Raw genomic sequence first — 18,589 nt, forward strand, 5'->3', positions numbered from 1 at the left:
TCCATATAGGGTGTAGTGGAAGGCCTGGAAATTCACTTAACAGAGGGATAATAAGAACAGCATAATGCTTAGGCGTATGCTAGAAGAAGACTTTTTTTTTTAAAGTCTGGTTTAAGGCTGACTTTCTGGTGGCCAAGCTGTTTCTGATAGATGACTGGATTTTCAACAGTTAGCTATCTGGTTTGCATTGGAGAATTAGTCTTCCAGTAAAAATGTAATAAAAATAGTCTTTCAGCAACTCCTTTTCTGTAGTGTAGTACAGGAACTGTAAAAACAGAGCATAATAAATAAATAAATAACAAGGAGTCACAGATTTTATGGTGCAGAAAGCATGCTTTATTTCAAATGAGCAAATCTATCTCAAGGAGGTTCAACAGCTAACAAGATTTATTACTACATTAGGAGAACTAAAGCAAATTGAAGTGCAGGGCAGTATTTGATGTTGTAACAACAGTTTGTTTTCAAACTGTGGTTCATTGCTTAGTTGCCCAGAAGTGACTACTGGCTATCTAATGCTACCACACAAACTCAATCACTGCATCCTATGAACCTCCGAGAGGGGGTACTGCTGCTGCACTTGAGTACCTAAATAGCTTCGTTGATTAAGGGGATGGCCAGGTGATGTTACTTTTTTAAAGCTATTCAGGCAGTCAATATGTCAGAAACAGTACGCAGACAGCGGGTGAACAAAGTGCTGGCCGCTCGCACTTTGTCCAAAAATTGTCAGTCAGGTATGGAAATTGTGACATAATCAGATCCAATGTAAAACATTAAAGCAATGCTTACAGGAGGGTAATTGCAAACATCACCAATGCCTTACATTTCTGATTCAACATAAATATTTGTGCGTGTATGAAATACTACGCACTGTATCATCTCTTAGGTGTAGGTAATCTTCAACAGGGAGCCTCTCTACCTGTTGAGGCATTCTTAGACATCAACAATGAGTTGAGGCGCAAAAATTAGTTAAATGTTGAGCAGGGTAGTCGTTTGCTAGGAAACTTTCTCCTACCAACTGTTAGTTCCAAAAGTTACGTTTCAAAATGTCATAAAATAAATGGTACAAAACTTCATAACCGTTAACTTCGGCTATATACAGTATGTACATGTCAATGAAAAAAGTGTTTAAAATTCTTAGGTCAATAATGACTATAAGTCATAATGTATAGCTCTGGACTTCGTCTCATTCAGGTAGGTACAAAAATATTTTTTTTTTATATTTACATATCAGATACTTCAGTCCATATATGAATCACTTGTAAAAAGACAAGTGTAAATAATACAGATCAAGCTCTCTAAATTGATCGAATATTAATATTCACAGTGGCAGAATCGGTACCAAATTCATTTCCTAAATTCAGGGTATAAAGTCCACCGTCGTTCTTCTGGACATCCATGATGATCAGGGTGGTTAGATCTTCACTGGTTTCAATGTGGAATCTGCCTCGCTGGTCCTGACTGGTAATTTTTCTCCCTCTGCAGTACCATGTTATTTCGGGAGCAGGTTCACCCGAAAAGGCACAAGATAGTGTGAGAACTTTTCCCTCGTCGATGCTGATATCAGATGGGAGAGCTTCAATTTTGGGTGGTACTCCTTTACAAAACAGGAGAAGAAATACCAAGTTAGTCTGTTTCCACTAAGCCATGCAGCAGGGTTACTGTGACGACTATTTCAGGATATTTGAAGCACTAACTCAACCAGTAATTGTATTGCTCACCTCTCAGACCTGATTTAAGCATTTTACTAGTTGAACTCTCCAGTTGAGCCATACTAGATTTCCCCATAATACTGCTGGAGCTCATCTCTACAAAGGATTCTTTCATGGAGGACATGCTTTTGGCAGACATGCTTGCAAATTTCATTTCAGTCATGCTGCTACTGCTGAAACTGCTGAATGAAGCCTCTTGTTTAGAAGAAGCCATTTGAACGGACTGAGAAGAAAAACTTTCGTGCATGCTTGCGTCGCCACTTGTCTTCAATACTACCTCTTTTGGAGGTTCTTCAATTAGAGCTGGGGAGCATCGCAAACATAGAAGGAAAAACCAATAACATCACATTAACGAACAAAGTCATGCAGCTCTATATGGTTAATTTTACAGAAACGAAGAGACAGCATAGTTTGCTTTCAATGGAAAACTGCAGTGGAGTATAAAATTGTTTACAATCATTTGATTGAAGATGTCCAAATCGCAATCAGTAATTTCTACATGAAACAAGTAGGAAACAGAGCTGTTACTAGTATGTATGAACTTGAAGGAAAAATACTTAAGAAGAAACAGATTGTCACACAGCCTTTCCTATTAGAACCATTACTACAATTAGACACTGAGAAATTGTGTGGGTTCAGTTCATGTTTGTAGAAGTTGTGAAACATTTTCAAGTTCTTACAAGCATGGTATAGGAAAGTCTGTATTTCACTGCATTGTTCTGTAGCTGTGAAAGGTAACAGAAAATCTCAGTCACTGCATCTTTCCTTTAAACCCAAGCAGAGTCATACAAGCAAATCATAGCAACCCCTTGATGCTAGGAACTGGGATATGGTACAGCCAATAAAATACTAAACCCAGTTCAGTTATGGCTAAGTTACCATAAAAAAATTTAACTGTGAAATGACTTTGTTTTATTGGAACAGATTCTGTTAGTAAATGAGGAAAGAGCAATTGCCAGCACCAAGGTCTTAACACAGTCATCCTAGAAGGAATGCTCATAGCCTTCTGTTAGCATGCATCTATTGATGTAATAGAACATTTGTGTGCTCCTCTGTGGGTGTTATAGAGATTTCTAATGCTGTTTTGGTTCTGTAGATATAATATACAAAAGAAATAGGAACTTGGTTATAAACCTAAATCAACATTACCAGTGGCTTTTATCATAAGTCATTTTAGTAGACACACCACAGCAAAAAGTTGTGATCAGTCTGAACACAAGACCCGGAGAACAAACTTACGGAGTACAGTCAAAGATGCTGTAGCAGAGCACTGCCCATGGTAATTTTTTGCTTTGACTGTGTATTTTCCGGTGTCACTCACTGCTGCATTTCGAATCTCAAGAGAATATATGTTTTTAGAGCGTGTTACTCTGATGTGTGATGAAACAGCAATCTGAGGAGGGAAAAGAATGGTTTCATTAAGATCAGTTTTAGAAGTAATTCTAATTTTTCAAGTAAATATATTAAATAAGTACTTACAGGTTGATTATTCTTGAACCACTCAATTTCAGGTGAAGGATCCCCAGAAACTTCACAGGTGAACAATACATCTTGTCCTTCATTGACATTTTGAGACTTAGGCTGCATGATAAATGCTGGTTCATTGGAGCGTTCTTTAGAAAAGGTCAGAACATACTGGCATTTAATAATGCCTTCATCAGTTTTACCCTCACAGGTAAGTATACCTTCATCTTTATTACTAGCTTTTTTGATAGTTAGTGTGTGATCACTTCCAGAAACACCATATCTGTAATCATCTGAATTTCTCAGCTCCATTCCATTCAGCACCCATTTTACTTCAGAGGCACCAGGAATGTTGGCTTTTAGCATCACTTTCTGCCCTTCGGACACTGTCATTTTAGTTGAAGAAGCTTTAATTTCTGCTTTCAATTGTTTGACATCTTCAGTAACAACCGACTTTTTAATGACTTCTTGAACTGCTGCTTTTTCTTCAGTTGCCACTGCTGATTTCTTCTGGGTAGAAACTGTAAGCACCTCATCTTTTTGAACTGATTTATGAGTTTCAGATACACCTCTTACCTGGGAATGGATATTTTTAAATACTTGGCCAGTAAACTGGAAGCTAGTTTTTGAAATGCCTCCTTCCCCAATAATTTCACAGGTGTATTCTCCTTTATCAGATTCCGTGAGCTCATGGATCTTGAGCTCGTAGGTGCCATCTGCTGCATAATGAAACTTGAAATGATGGTCTTCTTTCAGTTTTTTGCCATCCTTGTACCAAGCCACTTCTCTGACACTTAAAACATTGCTTTCAACTGCACAAGATAGCTTTACCTTATCTCCAAGAGTTTCTGCTTTCAGATGCTGTTTTATCTTTGGTGGAGAAGCAGTTAGTAATTGTACTTTCTCTGCTGGTACTGATTTGTCTCCAGGTGGTGACTTTGCTCTTGGGGGGCCACTGATGGGTTCAGGAGATTTCACTCGTTTAGGAGACTTAACTGGCTCTGGAGACTTTACATGAGGCTCAGGAGATTTGATTGTTGGGGGTGATGTAATTGTTTTTGCAGGAATTTTTGTTCTTTGAATGGTCAAAGTAAAATGCGCTTCCTGTCTTCCTTCAGAGTTTTCCACCACAACAGTGTAACTTCCTTCATCTGACATCTGGACTGAAGAAATTTCAAAGGTGGACTTGTACTGTGTTCGTGTTACTTGGAAGCGCCTTGAGGAAACAATGGGTTGTCCTGCACGGAACCATGTTATTACTGGTGCTGGTTCACCATCAGCGTCACAGGAAAATCTTGCAGTCTCCCCTTCAGAAACTGTGATTGACCGTGGCTTTGTAAGGATTGTTGCTGGTAGAGTGCTTTTGAATGCCTTGTGTACAGTCCTTTCTTCCAGTGATTTTTCTTCAGCTGCAGTGATTTTTTCTTCAGAAGCAGCATAGTGTTCATATGATAAAAGCGATTCTCTTGTTGCTGACATTTCTGATTTGACCTCTCTTACTGAGGAACTTGCTTCTGTAGCAGATGCTTTCTTAAATGAGGAGACTGCATATGCCTCTGTTTTTGTCAAGTCAGGTAAAATTGACCTTGGTACTTCTTCATCTCTCCGCTGGGAAGAGTATGTAGTGTAATCTCCTCCAGTAACATCTAGTGTTGCATAATCAGAGCATTCCCCTTTGTAGTTTGTGCATACAGCCCGGTATGTTCCACTGTCATCAATGTGGCAGTCAAGAATCTCCAGAGTTAATACACCACTGGTGTTAGTAAAATGTATCTTACTGCTCTCCTGGAGCTCAATACCGTTATGGTACCACTTCACTTCAGCAGTTGGTTTGGACTGGACATTTAGAATGAACCTGGTATTATGGCCACACGGTACTCGGTGTGAGCGCATTCTCAGGGTAATGCGAGGAGCATGGTCAAGAGTGAAAGGCTGCTGAGTCAGAACTTCATATTTCCTTTCCATAGATTTCTGAGTTTTCAAAGCAGATTTCATGGACTCATACCTAGAAAATATATCAAATCTTGCCATCCTCTCAAACCGAGAGAGCGATCTTTCACTAGAAACTGGGCTAGGTGAGCGTGGTCGAGTTCTCTCTGGTGTTGGGGATCTTCTCTCACTTTCTTCAGGAGGCCGTGAGCGAGGTCGAATTAATTCAGATACAGGACGCATCAACTCAATATAAGTTGGAGAAAGAGATCTTCTTCTCCTTAGTAATCTAGAGGGAGGTGAAAATTCCCTGTGAACATGTTGCACCATTTCTATTTCTTCTTCTTCTTCTGATGTGATTTCAGTTATTTCTCTTTCCCTCCTTCTCCTGAGCCTACTCTTTTCCTCCTCTGCCATATATTCGAGCTCACTCCTGTATTCAGAGAGTCGTTGAGCAGTGCCAACAGGACGGAGCAATTCTTCATCCTCTCTTTCATCCATTATTCTTTGTTTTTGTTTAGGTGGTCTGTAGGCAGCCCTGTCATGGCGCTGACGAAGCTCTGCGTAGCTTGCACTGGTATCAGCTTTAGTTGGGATGTGATAGCTTGAATACCTCAGCTCTCTTTTTCTTTCTTCCTCTGATCTGACCTGTGCTCCTGCAGTAGAATACCGAAGGGCAGACAGTTCAAAGCGTGGGGGACTTCTACTTGGTGGGGAAGCAGAAAAGCCTAACTCCAGCTCTTCTTCAAGGCGCAGTCTTTCCTCTTCAGTTCTCTTCATGGCTAAATAGTCATCAATAGGCAGGAGTAATTCCTCGTCAGACAAGTCACCAAGCGATCGCCGCCTTGGTCTATAGTAATATTCATAGTCTGGAGATGGGGTACGCCGACGTGCTGGTCTCACAATTTCAAGATCATCTTGTGTTAGCTTTGGTATGCGCCACTTAGGCTTATACTGATCAGAAATGCGTGGCAGTGGCATCACGTAGAATTGCTCCCACCTGGAAAGACGTATGCGTTTCTGGCGTTTCTGAACAGTTCTCTCAAGTTTTCCTGGCATTTCGTACTGGTCTCGCAGCCTCTTGTACCACTTCATGTCTGACAGAGGCACAAAGTGTTTAATGTTCTGATCTTCCTCAAGAGTAGTGCGTACATGTTTGCGAGGCTCTGGGACCTCATATGGCATACGAAGTCTTCTTTCTTCCTTCTTTTCTTCTTTCTTAATTTCATATTCACCTTTGACGTTCTTAGTGCTAACAGCTGGTTTATATAAGATAGCAGCTTCTCTGAGAGCCTCTTGTGCAGTTTGTGTCAGTGGAACAGCTTCAACCCCAGATAGGATTTCTGCCATTCGTAAGGTCTTGTCAATTTGCCTCTGTACGTGCTTCTCCCGCTCTTCTTCAGTCTTGTACTCACGCTTGACATATTTCAAGCGTTCAACTTTTAGATAAGCCTGACAGCTTGTAGATCCAGCACTGTTTGTGGCAGTAACTCTGTAATAACCACTGTCTTCTGGTAAAGTTTCTCTAATATGCAAAGCATAATAATCCAAGCCTTCATGAATTATATCAAAGTTAGGACCAAAGGATAGAGGTTGACCATCTTTCTCCCATTTCAGTGTTGGTTTTGGTACACCAGATACCCTGATCTCAAAACTGACATTTTGGCCTTCTTGACATTCAGCATTTGCCAGCAGTCTTTTAAACATTGGCCTTAGTGTGGCATCTGCTGGAGGTGGATGCGGAATCACAGTCAGCTTGGCTTTGCAGCTGTCTTCGCCATATTTATTGCGTGCCACAATACTGTATTCAGCATCATCCTCTTCAGTGACATTATTGATGACGAGTTGGTAAAGACCCTTGTCTGATTCAAAAGTATACTTCTTATCATCATCACCAGGTTTGATTTTCTGGCCTGATTTGAACCATGTTAAGCGAGGTTCTGGGTGAACTGTTATAGTTACTCCGAACCTGACATTTTCTCCAACGTATGCAGTGCGGTTATACAAAGGCAGAGTAAATTCTGGTGGACGCTCTAATAGTCTCATAGTATCAACCCGTCGTTTCACTTTCCTAACGGTTCTGCATCTGTAGTGCTCAGAAATTTCTCTCACACCTTTAACAAAAAGTTCTGCATAAGAGCTATCTTCACCATAATCATTTACTACCTTGCATCTGTAGGTGCCATCATCAGATTTAGAAACATCTTTGACATACATGGTTGCCACACCTTCTTCATATTTGATTTCATATTTCTCACTGCTTTCTAATTGCCTCATACCAAAGTACCATGTAACTTGTGTGGACTGATCATAGTTTTCAATCCTGCATACATATTTGGCATGCCCTCCTTCTTCTGTAACAGTATGCTTTATCTGCCCAGCAATGGGACCGATGTCTATTGGTGCAACTTTAACTTTAGCCACCGTTATGCCTTTCTGAGTTCTAATCGCGCCTCCACAGGAAATGCGGGCTACTGACACAACTGTGTTCCACTCCTTCTTTACTAGAGTTTGGTAGTAACGCCTGTGCCTCAAGGTCTTGATGACTTTAGTGCTGGTCTTTTCTGTCTGCTGTTTTAGCCACACATGGTTAAGCGCTTCAGCAGCTGTCATCCGAGCTCTTCTTTCCTTTACTAGTAGGCGATCAACGAAGTCCATGGCCTCAATGCTTATGTCTTTGAATGCTTCATCATCAAAGTTGTATTCAGCATTTAGAATATTTTCAATAACTTGTTGGTTTGTTTCAGCAATGAAAGGATTAATGCCACTGAGAAGTATATATGTTAGAGCACCAACTGACCACATGTCAGTAGCTGTGCTGACCAAATCATGATGATGTACTTCAGGTGCATAATATTCAGGAGAAGTGAACTGGAGTCTAAAGCTGTCTCCAGGCTTCAATTGTCTGGCTTGACCAAATTCAACAATTTTAACTACAGAGCTTCTTCTTGTGAAGTAAATAATATTGTCTGGTTTAATATCAAAATGTCCAATGCTGTGGCGATGTAGAAACTCTAGTGCATCACAGACCTGGCGTACATAACTTACTATTTCTCTTTCATTAAGTTCAAATGAAGCTGTGCTGATTCTTTCAAAGATGTCAACTCCAGAAATGAATTCAAAGATCATGACCAATTCTTCTAGGCTCTCAAATGATTCATGAAGATACAGGATATTTCGGTGCCTAGCGATGTTTAGAATGGAAATTTCTTTCTTTACCAAAACTTGGTCAGCACCCTTTACTTTGACAAACTTGGCCAGGTAAGTCTTTTTTGAAACTGCCTCAACACAGCGGTGTGCAATGCCGAACTGCCCACGTCCAAGCTCTTCTGCAATCATATATTTGTCATAGAGTTCCTTTGTAGAATAATGAGCTGCTTTAACTGTGGTGACTTCTCTGGTCTCATCAACTTCTTCATCATAGTTCATTACTCTGGTTTTATCTTCCTTTGTTATAATTGGATCAGTAGGTTCAGAAGGTTGGCTTTGGCCAAACTTGTTTTCTGCAATTACACGGAACTGGTAGGTGGTCTTGCCAAATAGGTTCACCACTGTGTATCGTGTATCACGAGCTTGTGCAACACGAATCCATCGCTCTGCTGTTGTTGCACGTTTCTCAATAATGTAGTTTATGATTCTGCTTCCACCATCAGTAGCTGGTTCATTCCAGGTTAAGTTGACTGAATCCCTTGAAATGTCAGTTACCTTCAGACCTCTTGGTGGATCAGGCACATCAGCCACATCTAATTCAACTGTTTTTTGATCAATTCCAAATCTGTTTTTGGCACAAACAATGTAAAACCCTGCATCTTTTCTGTCAACACCATTCGGGAAAACAAGAGATGTGAATGATCGCGTAACAATGACTTGGTAGTGTCCATTAGTATCGATGAGGTCTTGTCCCTTCTGCCATGTGATCACAGGGTGAGGCTTGCCACTGAATGGAATCTTGATGCTCACTACTTCCCCTCGGAGGGCATGAACAGCTCCCATGCCTTCCAGGTTTTTGGGCAAGTGAATCTTTGCAGGAACTGGAATAGAAAGAGAAAGAAAAAACAAAACATGACAAAAGCACATGAGAAGATCACCAGTAGTCTAAATATTCAAAGATTTAAAAGAATTTGTCTTAGGAATCAAGACCCTTCATTCACCTTCAACGTCCAAAGAGGCTGTGCCAGACACAGATCCTCCTTGGTTGGTAGCTCTAACTTGATATACTGTGGCATCATCATCCGTTACATTTGTGATCACCAGCTGGTGGTATCCGCCCTTGAATTCCTGTATCTTGATCTTTTCACCATCTGGCATGATTTCTTTGCCTTGTCTGTACCACTTAACAATTGGTTTAGGATGACCTGTGACTTTGCAGACAAATGTGGCATTAGCTTGAAATTTCACATTCAGATTCCTTAGTTCTTCCTTGAAATGTGGAGCTTGAATTGGTACATCAGATTTTGGAATGACTGGCTGTGATACCTCACTCCACTCACTTTCACCACCAAGATTTTCACATTTTACACGGAACTCATATTCAAGACCTTCAATAAGATCTTTCACAGAATAGACCGTTTCACGAATTTCATCTGTTGTTACAGAAATCCACTTGTTTTGTTTCTTCTCACGTTTCTCAAGATAGTAAGTTCTAATCTTTGCACCACCATCACTTGCAGGTGGCTTCCATGAGACAACACAAGAATCCTTTGTGATAGCACTTGCTACTGGCTGACCAGGTTGTCCTGGTTTTTCTGTAAAGAATAAAAAAGTTCAGAAAATGAAGTGAGCTTGCCTTAGTAATTACAGGGGCATACAGATACTGATATTTTGGTGTCCACTTACCAAATGGAGGCTTCATAACAACAACTGATGAAACCTCCAGTGCTTCACTAATGCCATATGTATTCTGAGCAAAAACACGGAAATAATAGCCTGCATTTTCAGTTAGGTTAACAATTCTACAGGTTGTGCCTGAAATGCTTGAAGATACAAGTTGCCATTCTGCTCCTTCCTTGGCTTCACGTTTCTCTATGATGTAATTGGTTATCATAGCACCTCCATCATCTTCTGGTGGTTTCCAGCTTATCACCACAGAATTCTTCAGTATAGACTCTATAACAATTGGCCCTACTGGTTTTTCTGGCTTATCTGTAAAAGAAAAGGCATAATGTTTTTAGTTCTTTTTCCAATAACTATTTGAGAAACTACTCCACAAAAATACTGAAAATAAAATTAATTACCTTGTATTTCCACATTAAGTACAGTGTCAACTGTTCCAAATGTGTTACTGAGTTGCACTTTGTACTTCCCAGCATGAGTCTTGTGCTGGACATTCTTAATAGCAAGATGAGTATAATGCTCTGTGTTCTCAATAGTAACCGTTTCTGATCCTCTCAAAGGTTTGTTGCCGTGGAACCAAGTTATCGCTGGTACTGGTCGGCCAATATATACAACATGAAGGCGGAGGGTGCCACCTGCACCAGCGTAGTATTTCTCTTTCAATGGGAAGCCAGGGTGGAATTGAGGAGGAGCCTGCAATAATAGCTTGCCACTAGTTTCAATTTCTCCAACATCATTGGTAGCCATACAAGTGTAGAGACCTTCATCTTCCTGTTCATCTGTTATTACTGTCAGTGTATGATTGCGTCCATCAGATGACATTTTGTATTTTCGGCTTTGCACCAGTTCTTTGCCAAATCGGTACCATTTAATATCAGGCAAAGGTCTCCCAACAATCTGGCATGTTAGCTGAGCTGCTTCACCCAGTTTAGTTGTAACATCCTGCATTTCTTTTTTTATGGCAGGTGCTTCTCCAGCTACGATAAAGAAAATAAAAAAATAATGAAGATTACTAAGAAATTTTCCTCTGTTACTATATTACTGGAAATTAATTTTCATTTCTATTTGTGTCTCTTATATTTGAAAGGCTGTGCTTTAGGACAGTCATGTTAGCAAATAACATAAATAGACAGCACGTTAAGTGAAGCACTGTGGTTTATGAGACAGCAAATCACACAATAATATCACAGCAAATATGACAATATATTTTTGCTTACATGTTAATTTAGTTTTCACTGCCATAGCAGTCCTTCGAGGTCTGCTGAGGCCAGTCTGATTTTCTGCAAAAACACGGAATTCATATTCTGTAGCCTCTAGTAAACCTCCTACTGTAAACTGCCTGTCCTTGATGCGTTCTTTATTGCATTTTTTCCAGGTGCTTTCTCCAGACTGGCGATATTCAACCCAATAGCCAAGGATCTCTTTGCCACCATCACTTTCAGGTCGTTCCCATTCTAACGTAATGCTGTCCTTAAATATAGAAGTGATCTCAATTTCTCCAGGTTGGCTTGGTTTATCTGAAAATTAAAATAGATACAGAAAATAAATTCCTCTCTAAATGTCACTAAGTTGCTCTTGAAAAGATCTGTTAATGCAATCATTTTCCTACCAAATGGATCCTTGCATACAACTGGTTCAGAAGAAGGACTTGCTTCACTTTCACCGATGTCATTTTGAGCAATGATACGGAATTGATATTCAGCATCTGGAACAAGTCCTGTGACTGTGTACATTGTAGTGGTAATCTGTGTCTTATTATGCCGGACCCATTTTTCTGTAGATGTCTCTTTACGCTCAATGTAGTAGCCAGTTACACGAGAACCACCATCATCTTTAGGTCTGGACCAGGACAAGCTGACAGAACTCTTTGTAACATCGAGCACTTCAGGTGGGTTGTTTGGAGGCTCTGGGGGATCTGTGGATAATTATAATAACAAAAATAATAGAAATAATATTCACATAACATTAAAACATTTACATATACTATTGCACTTTTAGAACCATAATATAGTAATTAAAATTTATTTTTTAAAAAAATTCTAAAAGGGGACTTACTTAGTGGTGTCTTTGGTACTGCTGGTTCTTCAGATTTGAGAGATTTGCTAATACCAAAATGGTTTTCAGCAGAAACACGGAAGTGATATTCCACATTTTCTTTGAGCCCTTTCACCACTAGTGATGTCCCTTTCACTCTGGAGTCAACAGTGTACCAGGCAGTCTTCGGTACTTCTCGTCTCTCAACAATATAACCTAGGATATCTGCACCACCATCATCTGTAGGAGGTCTCCAGCTTACTCTGACAGAGCGAGCCTGTATATCATCATACTCAAGTGGACCTTCTGGTGGATTTGGAATGCCAATCACTCTGACTTTAATATACACAGCTTTTTTTCCACACTTGTTTTCAAGTGCCAAATCATAGGTGCCTGAATCTTCTCTTTCTGCATCTTTGATCACAAGTTCCGTGTGAGTGTCAGAAGTTGCAATCATGGCCCTCTTGCTGATGTCATGTCCTTCTTTTGTCCATTTGCATATTGGGATGGGCTTACCCTTAATGGGTATTGTAAGCCTGATAACTCCACCTTGTCTCACCATGAGACCTTCCTGGTATTTTTCATCAAGTTCATAGTCAGGATATTCTATAAAGAAAATTAACATGTCATGCTACATCTGTTCTACAGATTATATCATACCTGCTTTAGGCAAATACTTTTTTAGAACAACTTTCAATGAGAGTTAAGACTTGAACAGCCTTACCAAGCATTTCTGTTATTTTGACTGTTCCTGGCACTTCAGCAGGTTCTCCAGGCCCACCAGCATTACAGGCTAGCACACGGAATCTGTACTCTGCACCCTGGGGGAGATGTGTTAAGGTGTATTCACGAATCTTGGTTGGCGTGGTATTGCATTTGGTCCATTCAAATTGATCAACCTTCTGCATCTCAATTAAGTAGCCAGTAACTTTAGAACCACCTTCATCTTCTGGTGGACTCCAAGCCAGGGAGACAGATGTTCTTGTAGTATCAGTGACTCTTGGATTCTGAGGTTTACCTGGAGGAGCTGGAAAAGAAGATCAGATGTGAGGGGTGGGATCTTTTTTATTAATATTTAGAAGATATAACAAATGCCAACTTGCATCGTATGATCTGTATTAAGTCTATAGGATTTATATAGGAAAACTTAGAATGAAAGATTTTCACAATTATTTTCTTGGTTTTCTCCAGTCAGAATCTCATTTGTTAATAGGCCCAGATAAATTTCCAAATTAGAAAAAAGAGTAAATTTTACTATTATCATTCCCTTCTGCCGTGATGTGCTTAATCTACGTAGGAAATTACTTACCAATTGGATCTCTGGCGACAGCAGATTTGGAAGGACGGCTGGGTTTCCCAGTGCCTCTCGCATTGATTGCTGTGACTCGGTGTTCATATTCTAATCCTTCAACCAACCCAGTGGAACGGTAACGAGTCATAGTGACTGGAACTTTATTCACACGGATCCATCTATCTGCTCTAACTTCTTTGCGTTCCACAATATAACCAGTAATCTGTGAGTCACCATCATCTTCTGGAGGATACCAAGTTAATGTCATGCCATCTCGAGAGATATCAAACACTTCTGGAGTGCCAGGAGGACCAGGAATACCTGTAAAAACATAACACAGAATTAGTGAAGAAAGCGTCAAATGATTCTACACATTAGTAATGTGCAAAATATTGTGAATGACAATGTAATATCAATGTCACAACAAACTTGTTTTATCAGCAAATGTCAAAGTACTTTACAAATTAGGTCAGTGAAATACTCCTGTTTTTGTAATCGGGCAAAGCAATTTTTCAAGGCTAATGGTAGACCTGAGCAGAAATCCAAGTTTACCATCCAGGTTCTGTGCAGTGCATCTATAATATCTATATAGATTTATGGATGGCATTTGTCACCGGAAATATAACAAGACTAGTGTGCATCATAACGTACCATTTTATTTGTCAAAAGGAATTAGTATAATCTAGAAAAATCTTCTCTATATGTGGATATATAAGCCCATTTAAATATATATTTTTATTTTTAAAGGTAGAGAATAAGCAAAAATTCAGACTTACGGATTCTGCTCTTGCATTCTATAATTTCAGACTGCAGGTAAGATCCAATTCCAAAGCGGTTTGTAGCAGCGACACGGAACACGTATTCTGCACCTTCAACAAGTCTGGTGAACTTAAACATTGTTCTGGTTACTGACTCTGAAACTGGCAGCCATCCAGGACGGTGAGCATTGCGCTGTTCAACCACATAGCCGCTAAGGGTAGCTCCACCATCTAGCTCAGGTGGCTCCCAGGATATGGTTACATAATTTGAATCAATGTCATCAATTCGGATAGGCCCAACAGGTGGTCCAGGTTTGTCTACAAAAAAAAGAAAATTAAAAGACAAAAAAAAAAAAAAAGGTGAAGAAAAGGAATCATATTGTTGATGTAACAAAGTTCAGATGGAGAAAGATCATGGACGACTATTTTCATAAATACTTACCAAGGATTATAACCTTTATTGTATCAGTAACTGTTCCAGTTGTGTTCTTCAGTTCCAGTGTATACTCTCCAGTGTCATGTATGGTGGTCTCACGCACAGTTAATTTAGCCGTTTTGGCAACAGTCTCCATTTTGATGCGTTCTGATTCTTTTAGTTTAGAACCAGCAAAGAACCACGATGCAGCTGGCGGTGGTCGTCCTTCAATTGGAATAACTAACTCAATGGGCTTGCCAGCAGGTACATGAATTGTCTTCTGAGGTATTCCAGCGAAGTCAATTGTGGGTAGAACTAAGAAAAGTAAATAATTGATATTTTAAATATCCATTTTATAAATATCACATTCAGTTAGTATAAGCTTCACCCTGTTATTTTTAACAGTAGATACCTACCCTTTTGGTCTTGTACTGTCACTGCTGTGACAATCTCTCGTGGTTCCGACACGCCCTTCTGATTCTGTGCTCTGACCCTGAACAAGTACTGTTCACCCTCATTGAGAGAGATAATTGTATGCTCGTAGACGGTAGACTTCAGTGTCACTACCTTCAACCATCTTTCTGTTCCAGCTTTGCTGGCCTCAATAACATAGCCAGTTAGTCTGCTGCCACCATCATGTGATGGTTTCTCCCATGCAAGAGTAACAGTTGATTTAGTGGTGTCAATCACTTCAAGTTTTTGTGGTACCATGGGGACATCAGATACTAGTACTGCATCAGATGTTTCACAAGCTTCACCAATGCCGTAAATATTTTCTGGTAGTACTCTGAAATAATACAAAGCTCCTTCTAGAAGTCCAGTAACTCTATAAAACGTCTTGCTGCATTTGATAGTGACAGTCTTGTAAGCTCTCATGGAAGCTTCACGTTTCTCAATTATATAATTGTTAACTGGGGCTCCACCATCAATGGTTGGAATATCCCAAGTAAGCGTCACAGAATCTTTTGATACTTCCTTAATTCTCACTGCAGCTGGTGGACCAGGTGTATCTAAAACAGAAAAAAAAAAAAAAAATTTTTTTCTTTTGGATCATTTCCTTTTACAGTCAATGACTGTTTCTGCATTAAAAAACAACGCTGGGATTTGATTTATAAACTATCACAGCCTTAGAAACTATATATTTTCCTTTGAATTAGATTGTTTTTATGACTTCCCAAACATTCTCATGTGTTATTTAAGCTGCAAACTTCCTTTGGAAATTAATGACTTCCTTGTTCCTGAGCAACATGCACTATGATTGATGTAATACCCATATACAATTGTAGCAGTACTTACCATACACTTTGACAGAAATAGTTGCAGATTTTTTTCCTGATTGATTTTCAGCCTCAATGACATATTTTCCAGCATCATACCGATTAACTTTATCCACAATAAGAAGTGTGTAGCTGTCTGTAGTATCAATAATAGCTCGGCTCACAAGGTCAACACCCTGCTTGCTCCATGTGATTACAGGAGCAGGTCTGCCAGATACAGAGACCATTAGACGCAGGGAACCACCGGCTCTGACTGTAACTGTCTTCTTCAGATCATCAGCAAGCTCAAGCTCAGGTATTTCTGATGAAGGGTGTAAGAAACATGGAATTAATTAATCTTTTAGTAGTTCTAAATGAAAATATTATTATTCCTTAAAATATACATTAAGTTTTCAAATTACCTATTCTTTCCACAGGTTCAATTTCTGCTGATGATTCACTAAATTCACTCATACCATTCACATTTGTAGCAGCAACTCTGAATTGGTATTTCTGGGCTGTTTTAAGACCAGTCACAGTGAACTCAGCATTCCTCAGAGTGGCAGTTGTATGTGGTCGATACCACTGTTCAGTACCTTCTTCCTTCATTTCAAGAACATAGCCTAAGATGTCAGCACCACCATCATATGTGGGCTTTGACCATGCTAAACTTATGCTGTGCTTAGTAGTATCCACAACTCTCGGAGCTGAAGGTGGTGCAGGAGTATCTTTGAAAAAGAAGAAAATGCATTTCACATCCATGAAGGAAACATTTTACAGTTAAAATCAATTTCTAAACAGCTAATGCCAGGAAATGCATTTAAAATAAACTGTAACAGCTTTTAAGTTTATTCTAATACTATCTAGTTCAGTGGATTTGGGTATCTTAATTGAAGTGTCAACATGGGTTTATGCACCATTATTATAAGTAAATATTATGGTAACTTACATGATGGTTCTTTACATAACATGTACTGTGAAGCTTCACTAGGTTCACTGTTCCCAGCAGCATTCACTGCAGTGACACGGAACTGGTACTGGCTGCCTTCCATGAGACCAGTGACTTTCAGTCTGGTATCATAAACAGTGTAATCTCTGTTCACTCGTGTCCAGCGCAGACTTTTCCTTTCACGTTTGTCCACAAGGTAGTCCTTAATCTCACTGCCACCATCTGATTCTGGTTTCGTCCACTGAATAATGATATGTTCCTTGCCGACACTCACTTCTTCAGGAGCACCAGGCTGTGTTGGTATAGCTGGTTTTTTTTAAAGGTGAAAAAAAATTATTATTTAACAGATTGTTTATCTATAGAAATATTCCAAACATTTTGATGCAGAATGGAAGGTAGTAACACTCACTGAAAGCATTCCTGGCAATCACAGGTTCCGATTCAAGTGGAACACCTGGTCCATATTTGTTGACAGCTCTCACACGGAAGATGTACTCGTTATTTTTAATAAGTTTTGTTACCACATATGATAAAGTCTGGCATTCAGCCTCAACAATAACCCAGTGAAGTCTGCTGGTTTCACGTCTTTCTACGATATAGTGAGTGATTTGTGCACCTCCATCTTCCTCAGGAATGTTCCATGCCAGAGTACATTTCTCTTCTGTTACTCTGCTAACTGTGATTTTACCTGCACATGGACCTGGTGAATCTGGGTAGAGATGAAAATAAGTATTGTTATTAGCAGCTAAGGAAAAGTGTCTCACTCTTATTTAAAAGAATGTGGGTTTTTTAGTATACTAAGTATGAATATTAATCATGGAATACATACCAAGCACTTTGACAAGAACAGAAAGTTGTTTCATTCCACTGGCATTTTTAACTGTTAGAGTATATTTTCCACTATCACTTCTGTCGCAGAACTTGATAACTGCAATGGCTCGTTTGCTGGTGTATTGCAGAGATATTTTTTCGCATAGATCCAATTCCCTGTCACCTTTGGACCAGAAGACTTTTGGTTCTGGTTTCCCACCAATGGCTGCATCAAGAACAAGATCTGATCCAGCCCTAATGGTCACAACTTCTCCCTGTAGTCTGGCATCAAGTTCAGCTTTTGGTGGTGCTGTCATAAGGAAAAAGAGATTAAAAGCAAATTACATGACAGTCCTAAAAATAGAACATTATGTTTCATTGTTCCAAGTGAGTATGTCTTACAGTATTCATCTTTGCAAATGATAGCACCAGTTGATTCAGATCCTTTGCTAATCACACCAGCAGCATTCTTTGCTAGTACACGGAATTCGTATGCTTCATCTTCACTAAGAGCTGTCACAGTAAAAAAGTTTTCTGAGACAATGGTATAATTGCATTTCAGCCAGCGTCCATCACCAGATGCAGTATATGGTTTGCGCTCTATAATATATCCGATAATTTTGCTTCCACCATCATAAAGGGGTGCTGACCATCTCAGTGACACTGTAGATCTGGTGACATCTGTTACTTCTGGTCTTCCTGGTGGATCTGGAGGAATAAAACAGAAAAATGAGAAATGCTATCCTATTTCAGCTTAAATAACAACATAACTCTAAAAGTAATACTTACCAACTGGATTTTGAGCCACTACAGGTCTGGACGCTTCACTAGCTTTGCTAACACCTGCAGCATTTAGAGCATAGGTTCTGAATTGATATTCTAGGCCTTCCACCAATCCCATGATTTTGTAGTTGCATTCACAGCATGGCACTTTGTTCTCCTTCACCCAAAGGATGGTGTTGCGCTCCTTCTTTTCAACCCAATATCCAATGACTTTGCTGCCACCATCATGATAAGGTTCCTCCCAGCGAATAGCCATGGCAGTTGCAGAAACAGAATAGACTTCTGGCCTTGAAGGTGGGCTTGGTGGGACTAAACACAAAAAGGATGGGAGGAAAATGTTAGTTATTACAAATACCTC

General features: G+C 39.7%; 1 protein-coding gene across 1 annotated transcript in view; it reads right to left on the reverse strand.

Moving 5' to 3' along the window:
- Nucleotides 1–313: 313 nt before the first annotated feature.
- The window catches only part of TTN (titin), a 242,809-nt gene continuing 224,533 nt past the window's right edge, over nucleotides 314–18,589 (reverse strand). Inside the window, exons 283-304 of the mRNA XM_074829250.1 lie at nucleotides 18,238–18,540; nucleotides 17,851–18,156; nucleotides 17,468–17,758; nucleotides 17,048–17,347; nucleotides 16,639–16,944; nucleotides 16,112–16,417; nucleotides 15,730–16,011; nucleotides 14,850–15,443; nucleotides 14,461–14,748; nucleotides 14,037–14,336; nucleotides 13,279–13,581; nucleotides 12,694–12,996; nucleotides 11,991–12,575; nucleotides 11,545–11,850; nucleotides 11,153–11,452; nucleotides 10,337–10,912; nucleotides 9,939–10,244; nucleotides 9,254–9,847; nucleotides 3,189–9,133; nucleotides 2,949–3,102; nucleotides 1,719–2,012; nucleotides 314–1,594 (exon numbers count right to left, since the gene is read on the reverse strand). Coding sequence (XP_074685351.1) covers nucleotides 1,296–1,594; nucleotides 1,719–2,012; nucleotides 2,949–3,102; nucleotides 3,189–9,133; nucleotides 9,254–9,847; nucleotides 9,939–10,244; nucleotides 10,337–10,912; nucleotides 11,153–11,452; nucleotides 11,545–11,850; nucleotides 11,991–12,575; nucleotides 12,694–12,996; nucleotides 13,279–13,581; nucleotides 14,037–14,336; nucleotides 14,461–14,748; nucleotides 14,850–15,443; nucleotides 15,730–16,011; nucleotides 16,112–16,417; nucleotides 16,639–16,944; nucleotides 17,048–17,347; nucleotides 17,468–17,758; nucleotides 17,851–18,156; nucleotides 18,238–18,540 — 13,241 coding nt within the window. The 3' untranslated portion in view covers nucleotides 314–1,295. The remainder of the gene's footprint in view (nucleotides 1,595–1,718; nucleotides 2,013–2,948; nucleotides 3,103–3,188; nucleotides 9,134–9,253; nucleotides 9,848–9,938; nucleotides 10,245–10,336; nucleotides 10,913–11,152; nucleotides 11,453–11,544; nucleotides 11,851–11,990; nucleotides 12,576–12,693; nucleotides 12,997–13,278; nucleotides 13,582–14,036; nucleotides 14,337–14,460; nucleotides 14,749–14,849; nucleotides 15,444–15,729; nucleotides 16,012–16,111; nucleotides 16,418–16,638; nucleotides 16,945–17,047; nucleotides 17,348–17,467; nucleotides 17,759–17,850; nucleotides 18,157–18,237; nucleotides 18,541–18,589) is intronic.

The sequence above is a fragment of the Strix aluco genome, chromosome 6, assembly GCF_031877795.1.
Source record: "Strix aluco isolate bStrAlu1 chromosome 6, bStrAlu1.hap1, whole genome shotgun sequence".
NCBI classification, from domain to species: Eukaryota; Metazoa; Chordata; class Aves; order Strigiformes; family Strigidae; genus Strix; species Strix aluco.